Source organism: Epinephelus lanceolatus, chromosome 23 (assembly GCF_041903045.1).
Source record: "Epinephelus lanceolatus isolate andai-2023 chromosome 23, ASM4190304v1, whole genome shotgun sequence".
Lineage (NCBI taxonomy): Eukaryota > Metazoa > Chordata > Actinopteri > Perciformes > Serranidae > Epinephelus > Epinephelus lanceolatus.
Window position 1 is genome coordinate 4902639 of NC_135756.1, and position 19606 is coordinate 4922244.

The window sequence follows — 19606 nt, forward strand, 5'->3', positions numbered from 1 at the left end:
TTGTAGGGGTTAGTCAGTACGTTTACATGACATTAAAGTGATTTATCGAATTAGTCCGACAAAAACTTTACTTTAAAAATAAATGTTAACATGTTTGTCTGAAGTTTTACTAAATCAGATTTCTCAAAGCTGGACTAACACACCCAGATAATGCGATTGGGAGTTGAAGTACTCCATAGTTTTTGCCCCGGGCTTTGACCCGACAGTTGAGAGCACTAAATACATAACAGAAGAAGAAGCCGGTAACAACATGGAGAAATCTCCATCCAGAGCTGTGTGTTTTTTGGAAGGAAAATATTTACAGAGCTGTTAAGTTGTCCACCATGGTTCCAGTTTGCCGCCAGCTAACCGTAGCTAACTTGTCTGGTCTGTGACGTAATAGGTCAACTGGAAAAAGGTCCAATACTAACAAGCTAAAAGGGGGCATATCTCCACCTATCGTGGCAGAGTTGGACATACTTCTGTCAATAAATCAGTTCCCCTCCTGTGCTTGTATACTGGGACAGTAGTAGACAAGGACAGTGGCCTAGTCGAACAGTAACCATAGCTTGACTTAACTGTGCATGTAAACGTACCGAGTGATAGAAAATAACTGAGTCCACACACTGCCACTGGAGATCAAAGATTCACCCAGCTGCTGTTTGCACAGAGTAAATTACACTGCGGTGGTGATGTGGTCAGGAAAGGAGCAGACCATCTCTTAACTCAAACTAGGCCAAGTCAAGTTCAAAACCATAAAACCACTGTCATTTCTCACAGTGTGGCCAATTCTGACACAAAAATGCAAATTTAAAAAATACCCCCTCCCGTGCAAACCAGCAAATTTGGTAGCAGATGGTTGTTAAAACAGAAGTTAAACAAAAGCCTCCAGTGTTGGGAAAAGAGGCTCATTATCTTGTCAGCGGGCAGGGAAACGAACAGACAGCTACTGTTATAGCTGTGTGGGCTCTGGAAGAAAGGAAAGTTCTGTGTTTCTTCTTCAGCTACTGTATTAAAGTAAAACTTCTAACCAAAAAATGTGGATGCTGCTGGTTAAGAGGACTAACTTACACACTAATCACTAAATGTAGGAAGATGACACAACCTGGAGAAGATTATTGAAGACAGGTGCTGATCCAGTCTGTGAGTTTATAGGTTAAAGGGACAGTTCACCCCCAATGCTAAAATACATATTTTTCCTCTTACCTGTGGTGTTATCCGTCACTCGAGACTGTTTTGGTCGGAATTGCTGAGTCAAAGGGATGTCTGCCTTCTCTCAGCTGGTAGTGATCAAAGTGCCAAAAAAAAATACATTTGAAAAACTCAACAGCAATGTCTCTTTCTAGAAATCATGACCCGGTTACTCAAGATAATCCACAGACCTTGTTGTGAGCAGTTTGATCTAGGAACTATTTTCTTTGTACCAAACTACACCTGCCAAGCAAATCAATGCGCAGAAGGAAGTGTGCATCTACTCACTGAAGAGATGCTCATGCTCATGACAGTGCAAGATGTAAACATTAATGGCGTCCTCCTCGGGTGAGCTAGCAGTAGATGCATACTTCCTTTCAGTTTGGTCGAAAGAAAATAGTTTTACAAGGGGTGCGTTCCGATTTGCATACTTTTTCTTAAACTTTCAGTAGGTACCGCAGCTGCCTTTAAAAAGCACGTACTGTTGCATGCAGTATGCACACAATTAGGACACACTACTGTCTCATAACGTTCTGAACTTTGATCCTCCTGCTTATATATCTGTTACCTTGGAGATAAAACAAACGGCATTTACAGAGTTGGCTGGAGACAAAGATCAACCCTGAGAGCTCTGCTGTTGTTACTTTGTGATGTGTGTAGTTTAACTTCAAAGTTGTAACTGCACAGTTTGTAGATGCTAACATATATCTGTGACAGTGAAATCACATCTGCAGTTCTCTGCCAGTGTTCTTTTTAGTTACGTCCTTTTGTTGTTTGTAATATTTATGATTATTTCGTTTCATTACATTATATTCCCATTATTACTGTTTGACTGGTAATTAGTAACTTCAATGTGCTGTCACCTGTCATTGTGACTTGTGACAGCTGTCAATGAGCTGTCATTTGTTTGCGGCGTGGTTAATGTGATGTAGCGTTCACTGTGCAGAGAACTGTGGGTCATGTACTGGGACATTCTAAATCTTTTTTCTGGCAAACTATGGCCCTGTCCAAATACCTGCACTTGCGCCCGCCATGTAGGGTGTCCCGGTTGTCTTCTGTTGTTATCAAGGGGTGCAAACCTGCTCCCTTAATGCACCCTTTCTGAAAGTGCGCATCAGAGCTCACTTCCGGCAAGTGCACTTCAGGGAAGACCTCAGGGCACAAGTGTGGGTATTTGGACAGGGCCATTATTGTATGGTGGTATGGGGATTGGAACGCACAGAAGGTCTGTGGATTGTCTTGAGTAACCAGGTCATAATTTCTGGAAAGAGACATTGATGTTGAGCTTTTCAAGTATGTATTTGGCACTTTGAGCACCACAACCCAAGTGCCATCTAGTTTCATCTCCAACGCTCGGCAGCTCACACCAAAACAATCTAAACTGATAAATAGCTCTACAGGTAAAAAGAAGAGTATGTGTTTATGATTAGGGGTGAGCTGTCCAATTAAGGTATATTTCTCTAACCCAGTAACCCAACTTTATAAAAAGCAGTTGGTACTTTCAAGTCAGTACAGCCACTTTAAAGAGCCATTTTCATGTTTAAATAATTAATGTGCAGAACAGCTGTTGACTAAAAAACGCAAAATAAATATTTAAATGTTAACTTCAGACTTAAAACTCATCATGCAGTGCCTTTAGTTGGCCACCAGATGGCACGTTATGTCACCTGAAAGACCTTTATGGACACAGCTGAAACTCTACAACCACTTCAGAATCAAAACAGAAGTAAAGCGTAGGAAAAAAAACTGAAGATACAAAGACAGGAGGAGGGGCAGCCACTGCAGGACTGAAGCAATGCATCTGAACTTAGTTAAAATATTAATGTGGGGGAATAAAAAACAGCTGGAAGACTAGTTTGTGAAGGAAAAACCCGAGTGCTGCTGGACAGACAGGCGACAGACAGGACGGACGAAGAACGAACGAACGGACTGACTGAGGGACAGATGGACAGAGACATGGAGAGGGGGAAGACCAGTCAGGATAGCCCACCGGTTACTGTTGTAGGAGGGGATGTGGCCCCCACTCACGGCCACACTTTTGTTGTTGTTGGCTAACATTGTTTGAAAGAAGAAGGAGAGAAGGCAGATTAATGAGGAGACAGAGCAAGATTAGAAACACACACATACTGCTAATTTACTGATACAGCTACGAGCTAAAGGACAGCAGGAAGCCACAGGGACTGTCGTGTAAAAGACATCATACATAGGAGTGTTTGTTTCACTGTTAATTTGATGTCAGGTGGATTGCTGGTTTTCTTTAGTTATTTTTCAATGTGTGTGTGTTAAAAAAAAAACACAAGCAGTTTTTTTTCCAAGATTTTAGGACTTATAACTTGTGTATTTTTTTAACTAATAGACTAATCATTGAATTAATAAAAGTGCTTTTTTTTGTCTAAACCCTTAAAAGATTTGATTTAAAATAGGGCTGTCAAGCGATCAAAAAAAAAATCGAATTAATTACATGCTGTGTAATTAATTAGTCTTAATTTTATATATCAACTTTTGCTGTTAAAGTATTGAAAAATTTCAGTTCAAATTATTAATCAGTTCCATAGTAAAAATGTGAAGAACAGAGCAGTATTTTGGTTTGTATTTTGTTTTGGTTCAGCGTTGAGTCGGCCGCATCAGAACTTCCGATGCGTCAGAAATGTCCCTTTAGGTATTAACGTGGGTGATTCTCCGTCTGTGTGCGTCATGCCCTAACAGTACCTGGTGCGGGCAGCTCCAGCTTCGCCCTCCTGAGCTCCGTCATGGACGCCTGTAGCTGCTCGATCACAAAGTCGTCCTCGAAGAAGAAATCTTTGGACAAAGTCACCTGCAGAAACTCCACCAGCTCCTCCATGGACAGCTTCATCAGATGCTCTGTAGATCACACACACACACACACACACACACACACACACAACATAGTCAGTCTCTGACAGGTGGACACCAGCTGGGACCACAGCGTAGACTAAACAGTCTTACTCTTGTGCAGTTTGAGGATAGTGTAGGACATGGTGGGCAGCACCCGTTCTCCCTCCAAGATGTAGATGTCCCAGATCCTGAGGGTGAGGGTGAAGGGAGTCTGGACACAAACACAACAAAAGGTTTAAAGAGCTTATTGTTTATCCTGTGTGCTTCTTGTTATATTATACAGACTATATACACTGATGTATTGACTGGACAAGGCTGGTTTTATGTCTATATTTTTGATACTGTCAAACAAATCCCTTAAAAAGACCAAAAACTAACAATGTGTTAGACCATCTTTGATTTTACTGAATTTCCTACTCTAACACATTGGCTCCTGGACAATATAAATTTCTAAAAATTGCATACAAATATAGATTTATCTTTATGTCTGTGTGCCAGCGATAGTTGTGGCCAGAAGCATTATCTTTTCGTCCATCCAATTCTCACTAACACAGTATCGAAGGAACGCCTTGAGGGAATTTCTTCAGATTTGGCACAAACATCCACTTGGACTCAACGATGTAGCGTCTTGATCTTGGTGGTTATACATCAGGGTCAAGGTCACTATGACCTTGTCTGTCTCAGTGTGCTACCGATAGTTGTGGATGGAGGCATTATGTTTTCGGGTTGTCCGTCTGTCCATCCCATTCTCGTGAATGCAATATCTAAGCACAGCCTTGAGGGAATCTTTCAAATTTGGCACAAACGTCCACTTGGACTCAACGATTAAGTGATTTAATCTTTGGGGTTGTAAGTCAAAGGTCAAGGTCACTGTGACCTTGTCTGACTCATCCTTGTGAACGCAATACCTCAATACCTTGAGGATTTTATATAAAAAATTTAACACAAACGTGCACTTCGACTCACTGATCAACTGATTAAATTTTAGTGGTCAAAGGTCAAAATTACCGTGACCTTTTATTAGTCTCATTCTTGTGAATGCCATATCTCAAGACAGTCATGTTTTCAGATTTGGCACAAACGTTCACTTAATGATGAACTGAATTTGGTGGTCGATTTCAAAGGTCACTGTGACTTCACAATACATATTTTCGGCCAATCACAACAAAATTTCAGACAAATTGTGTTCAGCACAAACACTTTTCTGGCCATTATTCAGTGTCATATCTTTGAATATAAACTGTAACTGCAACTTGACTAGTTCACGAAGGCAGTAATTTCTAGTTTGAAAAGCTGCAGTACTTTTCTTTCAAAGCTGGGAAGTTAAGTTTTCAGCAGTCGTATTCATACAGGAGGACATTTGTTTGGATCTTGTTTGTAATACTCAGTCTTTGTTGGTTTTGGTCTTTCATGGGATTTGATGGCAATAAAGAAAACTACCTACTGTAACATATAATGTAGTGCAGACGGATCTGAAGTTGTTTTCTTCCAGATTGCATTTAGACAGTTCACTCTGTTCATGCCTAATAGCTGACAGAGAACTTTATTACTGTAAACACTAAACATTAAATATTTCTGGGTATGGGAAGCCCAAGCAAAAATGTTCCTATCAGTTCTGAGAGGGGGGAAATAAACTACAGCAGCCATTCTGTTGCATTTTCATATTACATTTTTGAGGTGAGGTTGCTGTTATTGTACTCACTCTGTCCAGGAAGCACTGGAAGAACCACTTCATAGTGTAGAGACTGGTAAACACCTCCTGGCTGTCCTGTAGCAGCACAAAAAAACAACAACAAAAAGTCTATTAAGTGCAACAGGAAGTTAGTGTTGAGTGTGCCTTGAAAGGTCACATGGATGAATGTGACCTTTCAAGTTTTTGTTTATCTGCTGCTCCACTTTGACTCTTTAAATTCTGCATTAGCATAATTCACACTTTTTTTTTAAATCCAAATACTTGCATATATTTAATTTGTCACTTTTCAAAATCTAAAAATATTCTGCTTGTTTGTATGTCCAGGAAACCTGAACATCACCAGTGTATACCCCACATTTTTACATACAGTATATATTATTAATAAAGTTAGTAAACTTTGGTGTGTTAACATAATCCAGCAGTATTATTTAATCCTTGAGTTATTTGGATATGTTTTTGTTATTATGAGCAGTTGTTCCATTATTCAGCACTTGCTGCATTATTAATTGCTACAGCAGTGTCTCACCAGGTGTTGTTTCAGTTTGGGCATCATCTTCTTGAGAATGCGGTCATGGTGTTCCTGGAAACGCATCAGCTTCGGGAAGCCGGGGATAAAGAACCCTAAAGGTGAGGACAGAAAGAACGACCAGGTTAGATGGTGCTGACTTGGATTTTAATTCACAGTTTGTCACAATCTTTTATCTGTGTCTTATTTCAGGGTATATGTAGAATTCCTTAACATACTATACTGTGACTTTTTTCAACATGCTACACTATGGCTATTTTTTCAGTTTTTTCAACATGTTATACTATGACGTTTTTCTTTTTTTCGACATACAGTACTATGACTTTTTTCGACATACTATACTATGACTTTGTACAACATGCTACACTATGGCTATTTTATGGCTAGTTTTTTAGACATACTATACTGTGATGTTTTTCTTTTTTTTTTTTTACATACTATACTATGACTTTTTCGACATACTATGCGATGATTATTTTCGACAAGCTATACTATGACGTTTTTCTTTCTTTTCTTTTTTTACATACTATACTATGACTTTTTCGACATGCTATACTATGACTTTTTTCTTCTTTTTTTTCTCTCGACATACTGTACTATGACTTTTCTTCTTCTTTTTTCTCTCGACATACTATACTATGACGTTTTTGTTTTTTTCGACATACTATACTATGATTATTTTCTCTCCCCCCCCCGACATGCTATACTATGACGTTTTTTGACATACTATACTATGTTTTTCTTTTTTTTTTCTCGACATACTATACTATGACTTTTTTCGACATGCCATACCATGAAGTTTTTATCACTTTTTTCGACATACTATTACTTTTTTCTTCTTTTTTCTCTCGACATACTATACTATGACTTTTATTCGACATGCTATACTATGACATTTTTGTTTTTTTTTTGTTTTTTCCCGACATACTATACTATGACTTTTTATCAGTTTTTTCAACATGCTATACTATGACGTTTTTATCAGGTTTTTCGACATGCTATACTATGACTATTTTTTAAGTTTTTTCAACATGCTATACTATGACTTTTTTTTGACGTACTATACTATGTTTTTCTTTTTTTTCTCGACATACTATACTATGACTTTTTTCGACATGCCATACCATGAAGTTTTTATCACTTTTTTCGACATACTATACTATGACTTTTTTCGACATGCTATACTATGACGGTTTTTTTCCCCCCGACATACTATACTACGACGTTTTTCTTTTTTTCGACATACTATACTATAACGTTTTTTTTCCCCCCGACATACTATATACATATAAGTTTCTTTGACATACTATGCTATGACGTTTTAATCACTTTTTTCGACATACTATGTTATGATGTTTTTTACTTTTTATTAAAGTTTTGTTTCTATGTCCCACTGTTCTTTTCGTTTTCCAGCAATTACTGCAGCTCAGGAGACCTGTCTGCTAAACTCCAAAAATTTGCAGATATCATTTGCGTCATCTGGGATGGTGAGGGATCTGCACACACAGGGGAGATTAACCTGGCCCTGTGGCATGAGGAGAGTAACCTGGAACTGAACATGGTCATAACTGTGCAGATGGCAGTGGACTTCAGGATGAGCTCCCCAACACTGCCCATGATCACCATACTGAACAGCACTGCGTGTTTTTTTCTTTTTAAACTAAAGTGTCATCCCAGAGGCTCCTTGTCCAGTTCAAGACAGTCCTGGATATGAATTAAAATTATCAAGTTCATTTATACAAAAACATGCATTGACTCTGCATTAAACTTTCTTGAGGCTGTAATGTCCACAGATTGGCTTATTGTATTCATTATTATGGAGGGTTCTAAGTGAAAGTATTATTTGTGTTAAATTTTGTTTTCTACATTCAGTGTTCTGTCCATCCACAAATGTGCCTACATTTCATGACAACGATTGCATCTTTGGGCCTGTGGGATCTATTTACTTTTCTGCTATAAGTCATAGTATAGCATGTTGGAAAAAAAACTTCATAGTATAGTATATTGAAAAAACTGATAAAAAGTCATAGTATAGCATGTTGAAAAAACTGATAAAGTCATAGTATAGCATGTCAAAAAACTGATAAAAAGTCATAGTATAGCATGTCGGAAAAAGTCATAGTATAGCATGTCGAAAAACTGATAAAAAAAAGTCAAAGCATAGCATGTCAAAAAAGTCATAGTATAGCATGTCGAAAAACTGATAAAAAAAAGGTCATAGCATAGCATGTCAAAAAAGTCATAGGATAGCATGTCGAAAAAAGTCATAGTATAGCATGTCGAAAAACTGATAAAAAGTCATAGTATAGCATGTCGAAAAAAATCATAGTATAGCATGTTGAAAAAAGTCATAGTATAGCATGTCGAAAAAAGTCATAGCATGTTGAAAAAAGTCATAGTATACCATGTCGAAAAAAGTCATAGTATAGCATGTTGAAAAAAGTCATAGTATAGCATATCGAAAAAACTGATAAAAAAAAGTCATAGTATAGCATGTCAAAAAAGTCATAGTACAGCATGTCGAAAAAACTGATAAAAAAGTCATAGTATAGCATGTCGAAAAAACTGATAAAAACGTCACAGTATAGCATGTCGAAAAAACTGATAAAAAAGTCATAGTATAGCATATCGAAAAAACTGATAAAAAAGTCATAGTATAGCATGTCGAAAAAACTGATAAAAACGTCATAGTATAGCATGTCGAAAAAAGTCATAGTATAGCATGTCGCAAAAACTGATAAAAACGTCATAGTATAGCATGTCGAAAAAACTGATAACGTCATAGTATAGCTTGTCGAAAAAAAGAAAAGAAAAAGTCATAGTATAGCATGTCGAAAAAATGGAAAAAAAAGTCATAGTATAGCATGTCGAAAAAAATGAAAAAAAAAGTCATAGTATAGCATGTCGAAAAAAATGAAAAAAAAAAGTCATAGCATGTTGAAAAAAAACAAAAAAAGTCATAGTATAGCATGTTGGAAAAAAAACAAAAAAGTCATAGTATAGCATGTCGAAAAAAAAAAAAAGTCATAGTATAGCATGTCGAAAAAAAATGAAAAAAAAGTCAGCATGTCGAAAAAAAAGAAAAAAAAAAGTCATAGTATAGCATGTCGAAAAAAAGGAAAAAAGTCAGTATAGCATGTCGAAAAAAAAGAAAAAAAAAAGAGTCATAGTATAGCATGTCGAAAAAAAGGAAAAAAAGTCATAGTATAGCATGTTGAAAAAATGTGAAAGCGTCAGATTAACTGTCGATGACTTCCACTTGAAGTTTGAGCTTAAAAGATCAGCAAAAACAGACCAGTCACGCTACACTGACACAGAGTCAGAGCCTAACTCAGCTCCATTCAGTGGATGCTGGTCGTTCAGGTCGAATATGCTGCAAGACGTGCTTTTCTAAAATTTCTTAAGCCCATAAAAATGAGTTGATATGTGTTACCGTGCATGGCGTGCTTCTGTCCAGATAGCAGTTTAACCAGAGCCCAGAAGGCGTCCTCTTCATTCATGTAGATCAGCAGCAGAGCTGTGATCTGGCTCATGCCCTGGCAGTAGCCCACCTCCTGCAAACACACATATACATCAGGGAGTAACGATAAGCTGATTGTGTCCATGAGCCAAACACTGAGTTCTACATCCCGATCTATTGTGTACAAAACACATCCACTCATTCTCTCTTCTGGTCAGTTTTTATCCATCATTACCTCGGAGTTCTACATTCAGTAGGACGCACTAAAATTATTGTGTACTTGTAGCTTTAACTTTAACAGGTGTGAAAACGCATTCAAAACCTAAAGAAAACAGACACGTGCTGATAGTAGAAGCAAAGTAACCTTTCTGCAGACAGTGTGAATGACTCACCGTGTTGTACATGGAGTAGGCTGTGAGGACGTGGAAGAGAGCCTGCTGCCTGAAAACACAAACCACAATAAACAGAGTTTAGAGCCAGAGGTTTTGGTTCTGCATCCTGACTGCATCTTAAACCTCCAGTTAAATCCCACGTGTACGACCTGGAAGCTCCATTGTAGGTGTAAATGTCATGCACAATATCCTCCTGATGCATGGAAATGAAGTGTGTGCTGGAAGGGCTGCAATATGTTTTGTTTTTAATTTCACTCAAGCAGCGTGAAAAAGCAAATTATACTGGTGTTAATTTATGTAGCCAAATCTACGTAACAAAGCAGAAGTCCAAACTGAAAAACAGGACGTGAGCTGTCTCACTTCCATATTGGGAAAGCTTTGAGCCTTTGCTGAGCCTTAATCTGTTTGATTATTAATACTTTCTAAATGTAATTAATTAACAGTAAAAACGTTGCTCCAGTCTGACAGTGCACTTGTTATATTAAGTGCTAAAATACATTTAAAGCACTTATTTAAGTTTGTCTCTGTGTCGACTCCTCTGGTGTCTCTGCTCTGTTTGTTTCCGATATTAGTTGCAAGTCAAACAGTGAAGAGCAGTGCTGTACAGTCTTTTTTCTTTTTGCCTCTTCAGCCGTACAGGAAAATTATCTAACGTATATTTTTCTAGAATAAACAGAACAGGAGCTGAATTGTTGCCATGTGATTAATCCTGCATAAGCCTGTTAAAATCCAAGAGAAGTCTGTTGATACACTATATGTTTGCTTTTCTTCTACTCTGATCATGTTTGTTATGTGTGACGGATACAAAACAGAGTAAATACAATGGTAAAAGGGAATTCTGGAGGGACTCACTTGACATCGTAGCGATGCATGAACATGATGTGGTCCCTGTAGGTCCGGTTCACATCCAGGTCAATCTGACGGATGTCTGGGGAGAGTCCTCTGGCTCGGGCTTTTAGTTTCTGTAGACGACCGGAAAACAAACAAACATAAAGAACATAAAGAGTGACGAAACCATCATGTGTACAATCAGAACTTTTTATAGAGTAAAGGGAGAGTTTGGATCTTTTGAAGAAAGGGTGTAAGAGGTACTTATCCAGAGTCAGTTTATAGCTTACAGTAAATAGCGGTTGGAACACCCCCAGTTTGGAGAAGCAGACATGAGCGCCACCACAGAAGCTGTGTGTACTGCGGTGGGCAGGGGTAACAGCAAAACATATTTAGCCACGATAAAAATGGCCTGCCCAAAAAAGTCGATATCAGTCTGATTGGACGCTTCATTGAGAATATTTTCCTTGCTGTCAGACAGCCCTGTCCTTTGGCACCGCATTTTCTCAACCGTACAACTTCTGCTAGTTAAAGTACGTATTGCTGATGCGCCCGTCCACAGCAGTACATTGCTTAGGTTCTGTAGCCCCTTTTACACTGCCAGATTTTCGGCAAATGTTGGGCCATTTTGCCGGCCAGCTGCGAGCATTTGGACACACACAGCCGGATTGGCAAGTTGACCCGAGGTGCCCAATTTGTCCGCCTCGTAGGGTAGACATATTGGTGGAACCTTTTTGGTTTAAAAAGAGGCACCCTTCCGCAACAGGAGGGGCTGTTGATGACTTGTGGGAGGAGCTGTTGATGACACCGCACGTGCGAGCCACTGGCGGTGGATAAACAGGAAACAGCTGATAGCAGGAATTAGCAAGCAGCTAGTAGCAAGAGGGAAACACAAACCTGACAGACACTGTAAAGATGAGCAACTGGGGAGACAAGGAATTGCGCGCCCTCCTTGTCCTCGCAAACGAAGAGGCCATTAACCGTCAGATGACGGGGACGGTGAAGAACGGGCCGACTTATGAGAGAATCGCCGAAGGACTGACCAGCCACGGCTTCCCTCCCACGTCACTGTTTACGTCACACGCTGAGCTACACGTTTTGTTACTTGCTCACGCCCCCCATTGCCCCGAAAAAGGCGCACTCGCTCCACTCCCTGATTTTGTTTTTATACTGCCAATGCGCTGAAAAAAGACTGATTGGGAATAAATACTGTAACTTCTGATCAATCCATATGAATTTCAGGCTTCAAATAACGACTCAGAATTAGGCCCAACCCCCTTTCAATTTAAAGCCCACCCACTTCTGACATATGCCCCGCCCATTCTGAGTACAGATACAGATAATTTAGTTGATTGAACAGATCCAGATTCAGGTAATGATGTACTCACTCATCCCTACTATGCAGGAATATTGCGGAGGAGACAATTAGGTTTGTAATCTGTTAATTTCCATTGATTTGTATGTTTCCATGTGTTGTTTGTTGTTTCCATCGTGGATCGCTTTGGAAATATATGTCCTTCGTGATGCATTTAAGTTCTGTCCTCTGTGAGTTTTGTGTCCTGATACTCCTCTGAGTCCTTGTGCTTTGAATTCCTAATAAAAAATCCAATCAAATTTTGGGTAAAACTTTAAAAAGAGACGTACAGTAGCAGTTCAGTTCAGACAGAATTGGTGAAAAACAGATTAAATAGAATTCCACACTCAGAAAAGATTAAAAAAAAAAAAAAGATTATTATTGACAGAGATGTTCTGACTCGCAGCTTAGATTTCCCTCTGTGTTTGCTTTGTTTACCTCCACCTCTCTGCTCTCCACTCATAATTACAATCCTTCCACAGAGCAACTGAAGGCAGCGCAGTTATTGATCCTACCAGCTAAACTTTCTAATGAGATCCAAAGTTTGTCTGTTCTTTACAGTGTGCAGATTCACACAAACACAATTAAGCCTCCGAACCCTCATCGTGCCCTCTGAAGCTCCGAGAAATCAAATCAAGTCAAGGTGCTCGCTGATGTATCTTTATGAGGCTCGAGCTGTAACGAAGGCTGATTTTATAAAGTGTGTGTGGGGGAGCAGGACTGTACAGAGGTGCAGGCTCCTTACCTCGTAGAAGTCTTTCTTCTCCTCCTTTATTTTGGGAATATCAAGCAGCAGGCACCACACCTCCCCTCGGAGCTGCAGGGGAATTCCCTTATAGACCCTCCTGACCAGCTGGAAGGAAACAAACAGCAGGAGGTCATTGTTAGAGAGAGGAGCAGCTGTGCTCACCTCAGAAACTCTATGACATTTAGACCAGAGCTGAGAACAGTATGAGTATGAAGGTTCACAGCACCTATATGAAAGAACTGACACAGTAATGCATTTTCTGTCGGCCAGTTCTTCATTTTAGAGCCAATATTGGCTGATACAGATGACATACCGATATTATTATGCAATCCTCGATGACTTCAGATGCCCATTTGTCCAACAGACTCAATATGGAAATACTTGTATGTTGATTACTTCCTTCCTATTCCATCTTCCTGCATCTATTTTAAGTGCTTAAGCTTTCTTACTTGTAAGTATAATTACTTTGTATGGTCCATTCATCCATCCATCCGTTTTCATCTGCATATCCGGGGCTGGGTCGCGGGCGCAGCAAGCTAAGCAAAGCACCCCAGACGTCCCTCTCCCCAGCAACACTTTCCAGCTCCTCCTGGGGGACACTGAGCGATCCCAGGCCAGATGAGATATGTAATCCCTCCAGTGTGTTCTGGGTCTGCCCCAGGGCCTCCAACCAGTGGTAGCTCCAGCCACCCTTCAGAGGAAACTTTCGGTCACTACCCAGAGCTCATGACCATAAATGAGGGTTGGGACGTAGATGGACCAGTAAATCAAAGGCTTTGTCTTTCAGCTCAGCTCCCTCTTCACCACGATGGCCCAGCGCAGTGCCTGCATCACTGCAGACTTTACTCCCTCAAGCGAGGGAGTTCAAGTATCTCAGGGTCTTGTTTACGAGTGAGGGTAGAATGGAGCGTGACATGGATCAGCAGTTTGGTGGGGCTTCAGCAGTGATGCAGGCACTGTGCCAGACCATCGTGGTGAAGAGGGAGCTGAGCCAGAAGGCTGGTCCATCTACGTCCCAACCCTCACCTATGGTCATGAGCTCTGGGTAGTGACCGAAAGAATGAGATCGCAGATACAAGTGGCTGAAACGAGCTTCCTCCGTAGGGCGGCTGGGCTCAGCTTTACAGATAGGGTGAGGAACACAGATATCCAGAGGGAGCTCGGAGTAGAGCCGCTGCTCCTTCACATTGAAAGAGGTCAGTTGAGGTGGTTTGGGCATCTGATCAGGATCCTCCTGGGCACCTCAGAGCACATCCCATTGGTAGGAGGCCCCGGGGCAGACCCAGAACACACTGGAGGGATTACATATCTCATCTGGCCTGGGAACGCCTTGGGGTCCTCCAGGAGGAGCTTGAAAGTGTTGCTGGGGAGAGGGACGTCTGGGGTGCTTTGCTCGGTGTGCTGCCCCCGAGACCAGGCTTCAGATAAAGGGTTGAAAATGGATGGATGCAAATATTATTGCTGTTACGTTGGATTTTGCAAGAAATGAACTAATTTTGTGAGCTATTGTTATTTATCAGGTGTTGTTTTACCTGGAGATGTCGGACTTTTTGATCTGTTACCCAGACAAGTTATAAAAGTTTGAAGATTCATAATCTTTTAAAAAGTGAAATCTTGTTTTCAAGTCATTTGATCTGTACGATGTGGCTCCACTGATCCTGGACGTTAGTTCTCTATGTAGATTAATGCCATTAATAACTTCTATAGAACTTTTTAAAAACAAATGTGGGCTCCCAGTGCACGAAATGATTTAGATAACTCAAAGCTAAATAACTCAGTCATGGTGTGATGCCAGTGAAGGTGAAACAAGTGTGAAAAACACAGTTTTCTGTTCAGAGGGTGTTGCTGCTGCAGACCTCAGAGATGCAATCGCAGCCTGCAGCAGTTTCTAAAAAAATTATCCAGAATAGAGAAACCCATCAACCAAGTTGCTGTGAGCGTGTCAGAGATGTCAGAGATACAAACAGTGTACGCATGAGTGTACTCGGCGCTCTCCCTGAGCAAAAGCAGAGGGCTTTGGAAGGTGAACCGCGACCATCTGGCTGGACGAGCTCCAGGAGAGATTGTGGGCAGAGCGAGAGAAAGTTACAGAGACTGCTTTGCATGCAGAACACTCCGGAGTAATTCAGTGCCCACAAAGAGATGGAAAATCAGCCGGACTCCCGGCGAGGAAGATTAAGTCTTAAAACCCAAACTGCTGGAACAGCAAAGCTAATCGGAGCAGTGAATTCTCCGTCTACAGCTATTAAAAGCCAACCAGGCGGAACAGTAATACAGCAAATACAGGAGGTGTTGTGACTGTAAACGTGCTGTGCAGGTGACTGACAGGGAACACAAGTAAAGAGGACAGTCCTTCTATTAGGCCGCTGTATTCACAGAACACCCTGAGGATAAAAGCAGCTCCTGACCGGCAGAGTTTGGTGCTAACTTCAGGATTCCTCAGGTTCTTAGTCTGACAATAACACTCTGACATCTGTGAGAAGTTAGAGGCGGTGCAGAGGACTCCAAAGTCACCACAGCCCTGTTTACACTTCATTTAAAATGTCTCATATCCGTTTCAGATCCACTTTTATGTACAATCTGTGCTTGTTTTCACAGCTACATGCAAATCAGCGTTGGCTCCTCCAGTACAGAAGGAGGTGGTAATGCAGCTGAAGCCGTCTGGTAACTGCCAAAAACACTAGAAGAAAAATGGACTGTTACAAAGCACATCCACGTACTGTTTAAGGCAGGTGATGGACCAGCAGGAGACAGCGATGAAAACAGAAACAAAGTTTCGCACACTGTAGCCGCCTTAAGACAAGTGACATTTCAAGTTGATGCTGTTTATCAAACTTATTACTGGAACAGGAATAACCTCTGCACTTTAACAATGACAGTTTAGCTAGCTTAGAGCACAGATGAGACCACCCCACGGTCCCTCCGCCTCGCTCCCTGCTACTGTGGACTGCTTTGCTGGGAGAAGGTGGGCCCAGGGTTCCAGCGGGCTGGTAATCAGCAGGGGCCCTGGTTCTAACTTGTGTAACGGCAGTAACAGAAAGTTTGCTGAACTGGCAGGAGTCAGGGCTGTTGGGGGTTTGCACTTGCTGGTTTTGGGTTGTTGTGGCCACTGACTGGGGGTCAGTCTCCGGAGCTGCTGCCTGCTCTCCTCCCAGCGAGGTGGTCCATAGCAGCAGTAAATGAGGTGGAGGATACGCTGTGACTTGACTCTCACTCTGATATGACCTGTGATTGGGCAAAGTCTTTCATCACAGGCCAGATTTTCTAAAGCCTGACAACAGAGACAAGAGGAGAAGCAGAAGTCTAGTTTTCTCTCAGACCACTTGTATTACAATATGCTCAAAGGATATTATGGGATCTTTGCCCAATGACACCAAAATAAGATGGCTCACCCCAACTTTAAGAACATCAAACAGTCAGTGGATACTTCCACAGCCAAATTGAAATTTTTTTTTTTTTTTTTGTACTGATGATTAGAAGTTCAGTTTTGTCCCTGTTGAGTTGCAACAAATTTTGCAACATCCACATTTAAATTTGATCAATACAGCATGACAATTTTTCAATTGGGCTTGCATCATCTGAAGAGAATGAAATGTACATTTGAGTATTGTCAGCATCGGAATGGAAATCACTTTCAAGCTCACTAATGATATTCACCAGAGGCAACATGTACAGATTAAAAAGAGTGGGTCCAAGAATGGACCCCTGGGTGACACCACAACTGACCTCAATTTTGGAAGACAGCGACTCAAACAGGAACACAACATAGTCTCTTCCTGTCAGATAAGATTTGAACCAGGTTAGAACTGCACCTGAAATGTTCAGATGGGTATGGAGCCGGTTTATAATCAGATTTAATTGCCCTTAACAGGTTTCCTGTTAAAACTGGCGCTATATGTAGAACAACAACATTAAAGAATAAAGATTTCTTTGCTATAGAGCTGCAAAAATTTGTCAACTGACAGAAAATTAACTCATCGTCAACCAATTATTGTTGATCTAGTGATTAAGATTATTCATAAAACATGATGTACCAACAGGTTAGCTCAGACGTTCTCTGAGTTCTTCAGTGAAAGTTGCTTTCAGCTGCTTTGTGGACGAGTCTGAGGGGGAAACTGAACTTTTAGCATCACTGAGGAGGACCAGTGATGAGATTTTATTTTATTATATATTTGGTCTTCAACCTGAAATGTTTTGCTGCTTCAAAATTCTCCCGTGGACAAAACTGATTTATGGAGATGTGAGTACGAGCTGAGAGCGTATAAAGAGTCATAAGTCAACTGTTGTCGCCTGCACGTCAGCGTTTGTGACACACAATATATGTGTGCTTGTGTGTTTCCTATTAAAAATCAGAGCTGTATGAGTGTGTGTCATCTCAGAATTAATGACATAAGGTCGTGTGCCTGTGTGTGCGTCTGGTATCCAGAGCATACACTCCATCAACCTCCCATCACCACACTTGGGACTCACTAGTTTCTCGTGCAACAGCCTTTGTAATTAGGCTCTGATGAGCGAGTCAATGAGAGCAGCTGTTAGACTAATCATCCTTTGAGAGTGTGTGTGTGTGTGTGTGTTTAACACACGTGTCAACATTTACATTTCTGTGAATCCGTGCTGTTCTGGTCCTCCTTTCCATTTACTATGTATTAACTGCAGCTCATTGTTTTCACACACTTGAACTAAAAGAATACCTGATCCAGTTTTGTGTGTTCTTGTACCAAAACAAACATGGACGACAACCAGCAGCTTGTTCTGCTTATATGCAGCGACATATGTGCTGAAAAGGCCAAAAAAGAGTTCGTAGAGATCCTGGATGGAGAGGTGTGTACAACAGGGAACTGTCTCCGTCAGCTGACACAAAGGTGACATCACAGGTGTCCAATGTCAGTCGCAAATATCAAATATGTTTAAAAACTCTTTTATGGGAATGACTTGAACTAAAGGCCCAGTTCAGACCAAAGATTTGCGATGAGACGAAACCGTTTTAGAACGCTGCAGAAAAAAAGTTGCATCAGTGTGAACTGGCCGGTCTGAGCTCGACTCAAGCCGGCTGATGGTGTCACCTGACAACGTTGCAGAATACAGCGTTGACAGTAGTTGCCTGTTTCAACTCGTCTCGTTGCCCTGTCTACAGACTGTCACCCACTGACTCAGACTGGACCAGCCCCCGTCCAACTCTGTCCCAACAGTTGTCGCCTTCAAATCAAAACCTGCGCAAGGGACGATACATCACATCCACTGAGCCACAAACAGATGACAACTTGACAGCTCATAAAGTTCATTAATACATAAAAGGGTCTTTGTTGCAGCAGCAAGTTAGCTTTACACAACTGTTGAACGAGAAGCAACGCCAACAGTTTTCCTGTTCATGCTTACGTTACCACAAACAAATCTAGCTACAACCAACACAGCCGCTGAGCCACATCACCGAGCCTCCAGCACCACGACGACACAATTAATGTGCCACTTATTATGAAGAACGGCACTGTGACACAGCTTTAGTCTGACTCACTGATTCCACCTCATCAACGCCACAATATTACTACTGTTCTGCTAAACACTACAACCTCCAGCCAAATTCGTGGAGTGTGGCGCGACGAGGCTGCTTTACATCTGCTGCGCTCTCTTGTACTCTCACACTGCGGGCTAAATGTTCTCAGCAGCTGGCAAGTGCGGAAACAAAATAAGAGACGGATCAAGCGTGACCCGATTCCTCGCAGAGCTGAAAGCAGAGCCGACAAAGAAGAAAAAGAAATATCCCTGAAGCTTTAAAGAAGAAAGAGTTGGAGTGATGTGATGGAGGGGAGGACTAAACACTCCTCTGTGTCCTTGGCTGTGAACGTTTCTCTCAAACAAAGAGGAGGCGATGCTGCAGAATGAGTCTCAGTGCGCTCTTAGTGGCAGCCATCAGTGTATTTCACTTTTCAAAGCCCACACACACTAAATCCCTGCTGAAGGCAAACATACAAGTGAAGGACATGGTGACGCTCCAGGCAACACCACAACACAGCCTCCACCCAAATACAGCTCTAATGAAGGCAGCCATAACTGATACCTGCCCTCCTCTGATGGTGCACGTGGGAGGAAGACACTCACTCTGACAGGACGACTACAGCACAAACACCCAGTGAAGTCATGATGGTGTTATTGTACTACAGAGCTTTATGTCTAAGACCTTCTGCATTTTGGGATAGCTGCAAAAAAGAAAGAAAGATAACCCAATACATCTAGAGAAGTAGATATTTGGGATGATAAACTAATGATGACGACTTCAAGGTGGACGCCCCTTCTGTTTCTGAGATATGATGTTGAGTAATGGCTAAAAAAGTGTTTTTGCTAAATATTATGATGTCACAGCGAAGTTAACCTTTGACCTTTTGGATATAAAATGTGATCACTTCATTTTATCAGACACTTACGTGGAATTTTGTCATAATTAGTGTATGAATTCTTGACTTACGGCCAAAAAGGTCATCGTGACCCTCAACCACCAAATTTTATGAGTTCATTCTTAAATCTCAGTGGACGTCGGTGCCAAATTAGAGATAATTCCCTCTAGGCCTTCTTGAAGTATTGCAT

General features: G+C 41.1%; 1 protein-coding gene across 3 annotated transcripts in view; it reads right to left on the minus strand.

Annotated features, from left to right (window-relative positions):
* usp6nl (USP6 N-terminal like) overlaps window positions 1–19606 on the minus strand; it is a 119654-nt gene that overhangs the window by 5028 nt on the left and 95020 nt on the right. For all 3 annotated transcript variants that reach the window (XM_078164948.1, XM_078164946.1, XM_078164947.1), the window contains 8 exons: window positions 13025–13132; window positions 10950–11059; window positions 10098–10146; window positions 9679–9799; window positions 6246–6340; window positions 5729–5794; window positions 4138–4237; window positions 3880–4032 (listed from right to left, as the gene is read on the minus strand). In XM_078164948.1, the coding sequence (XP_078021074.1) occupies window positions 3880–4032; window positions 4138–4237; window positions 5729–5794; window positions 6246–6340; window positions 9679–9799; window positions 10098–10146; window positions 10950–11059; window positions 13025–13132 (802 nt within the window). The remainder of the gene's footprint in view (window positions 1–3879; window positions 4033–4137; window positions 4238–5728; window positions 5795–6245; window positions 6341–9678; window positions 9800–10097; window positions 10147–10949; window positions 11060–13024; window positions 13133–19606) is intronic.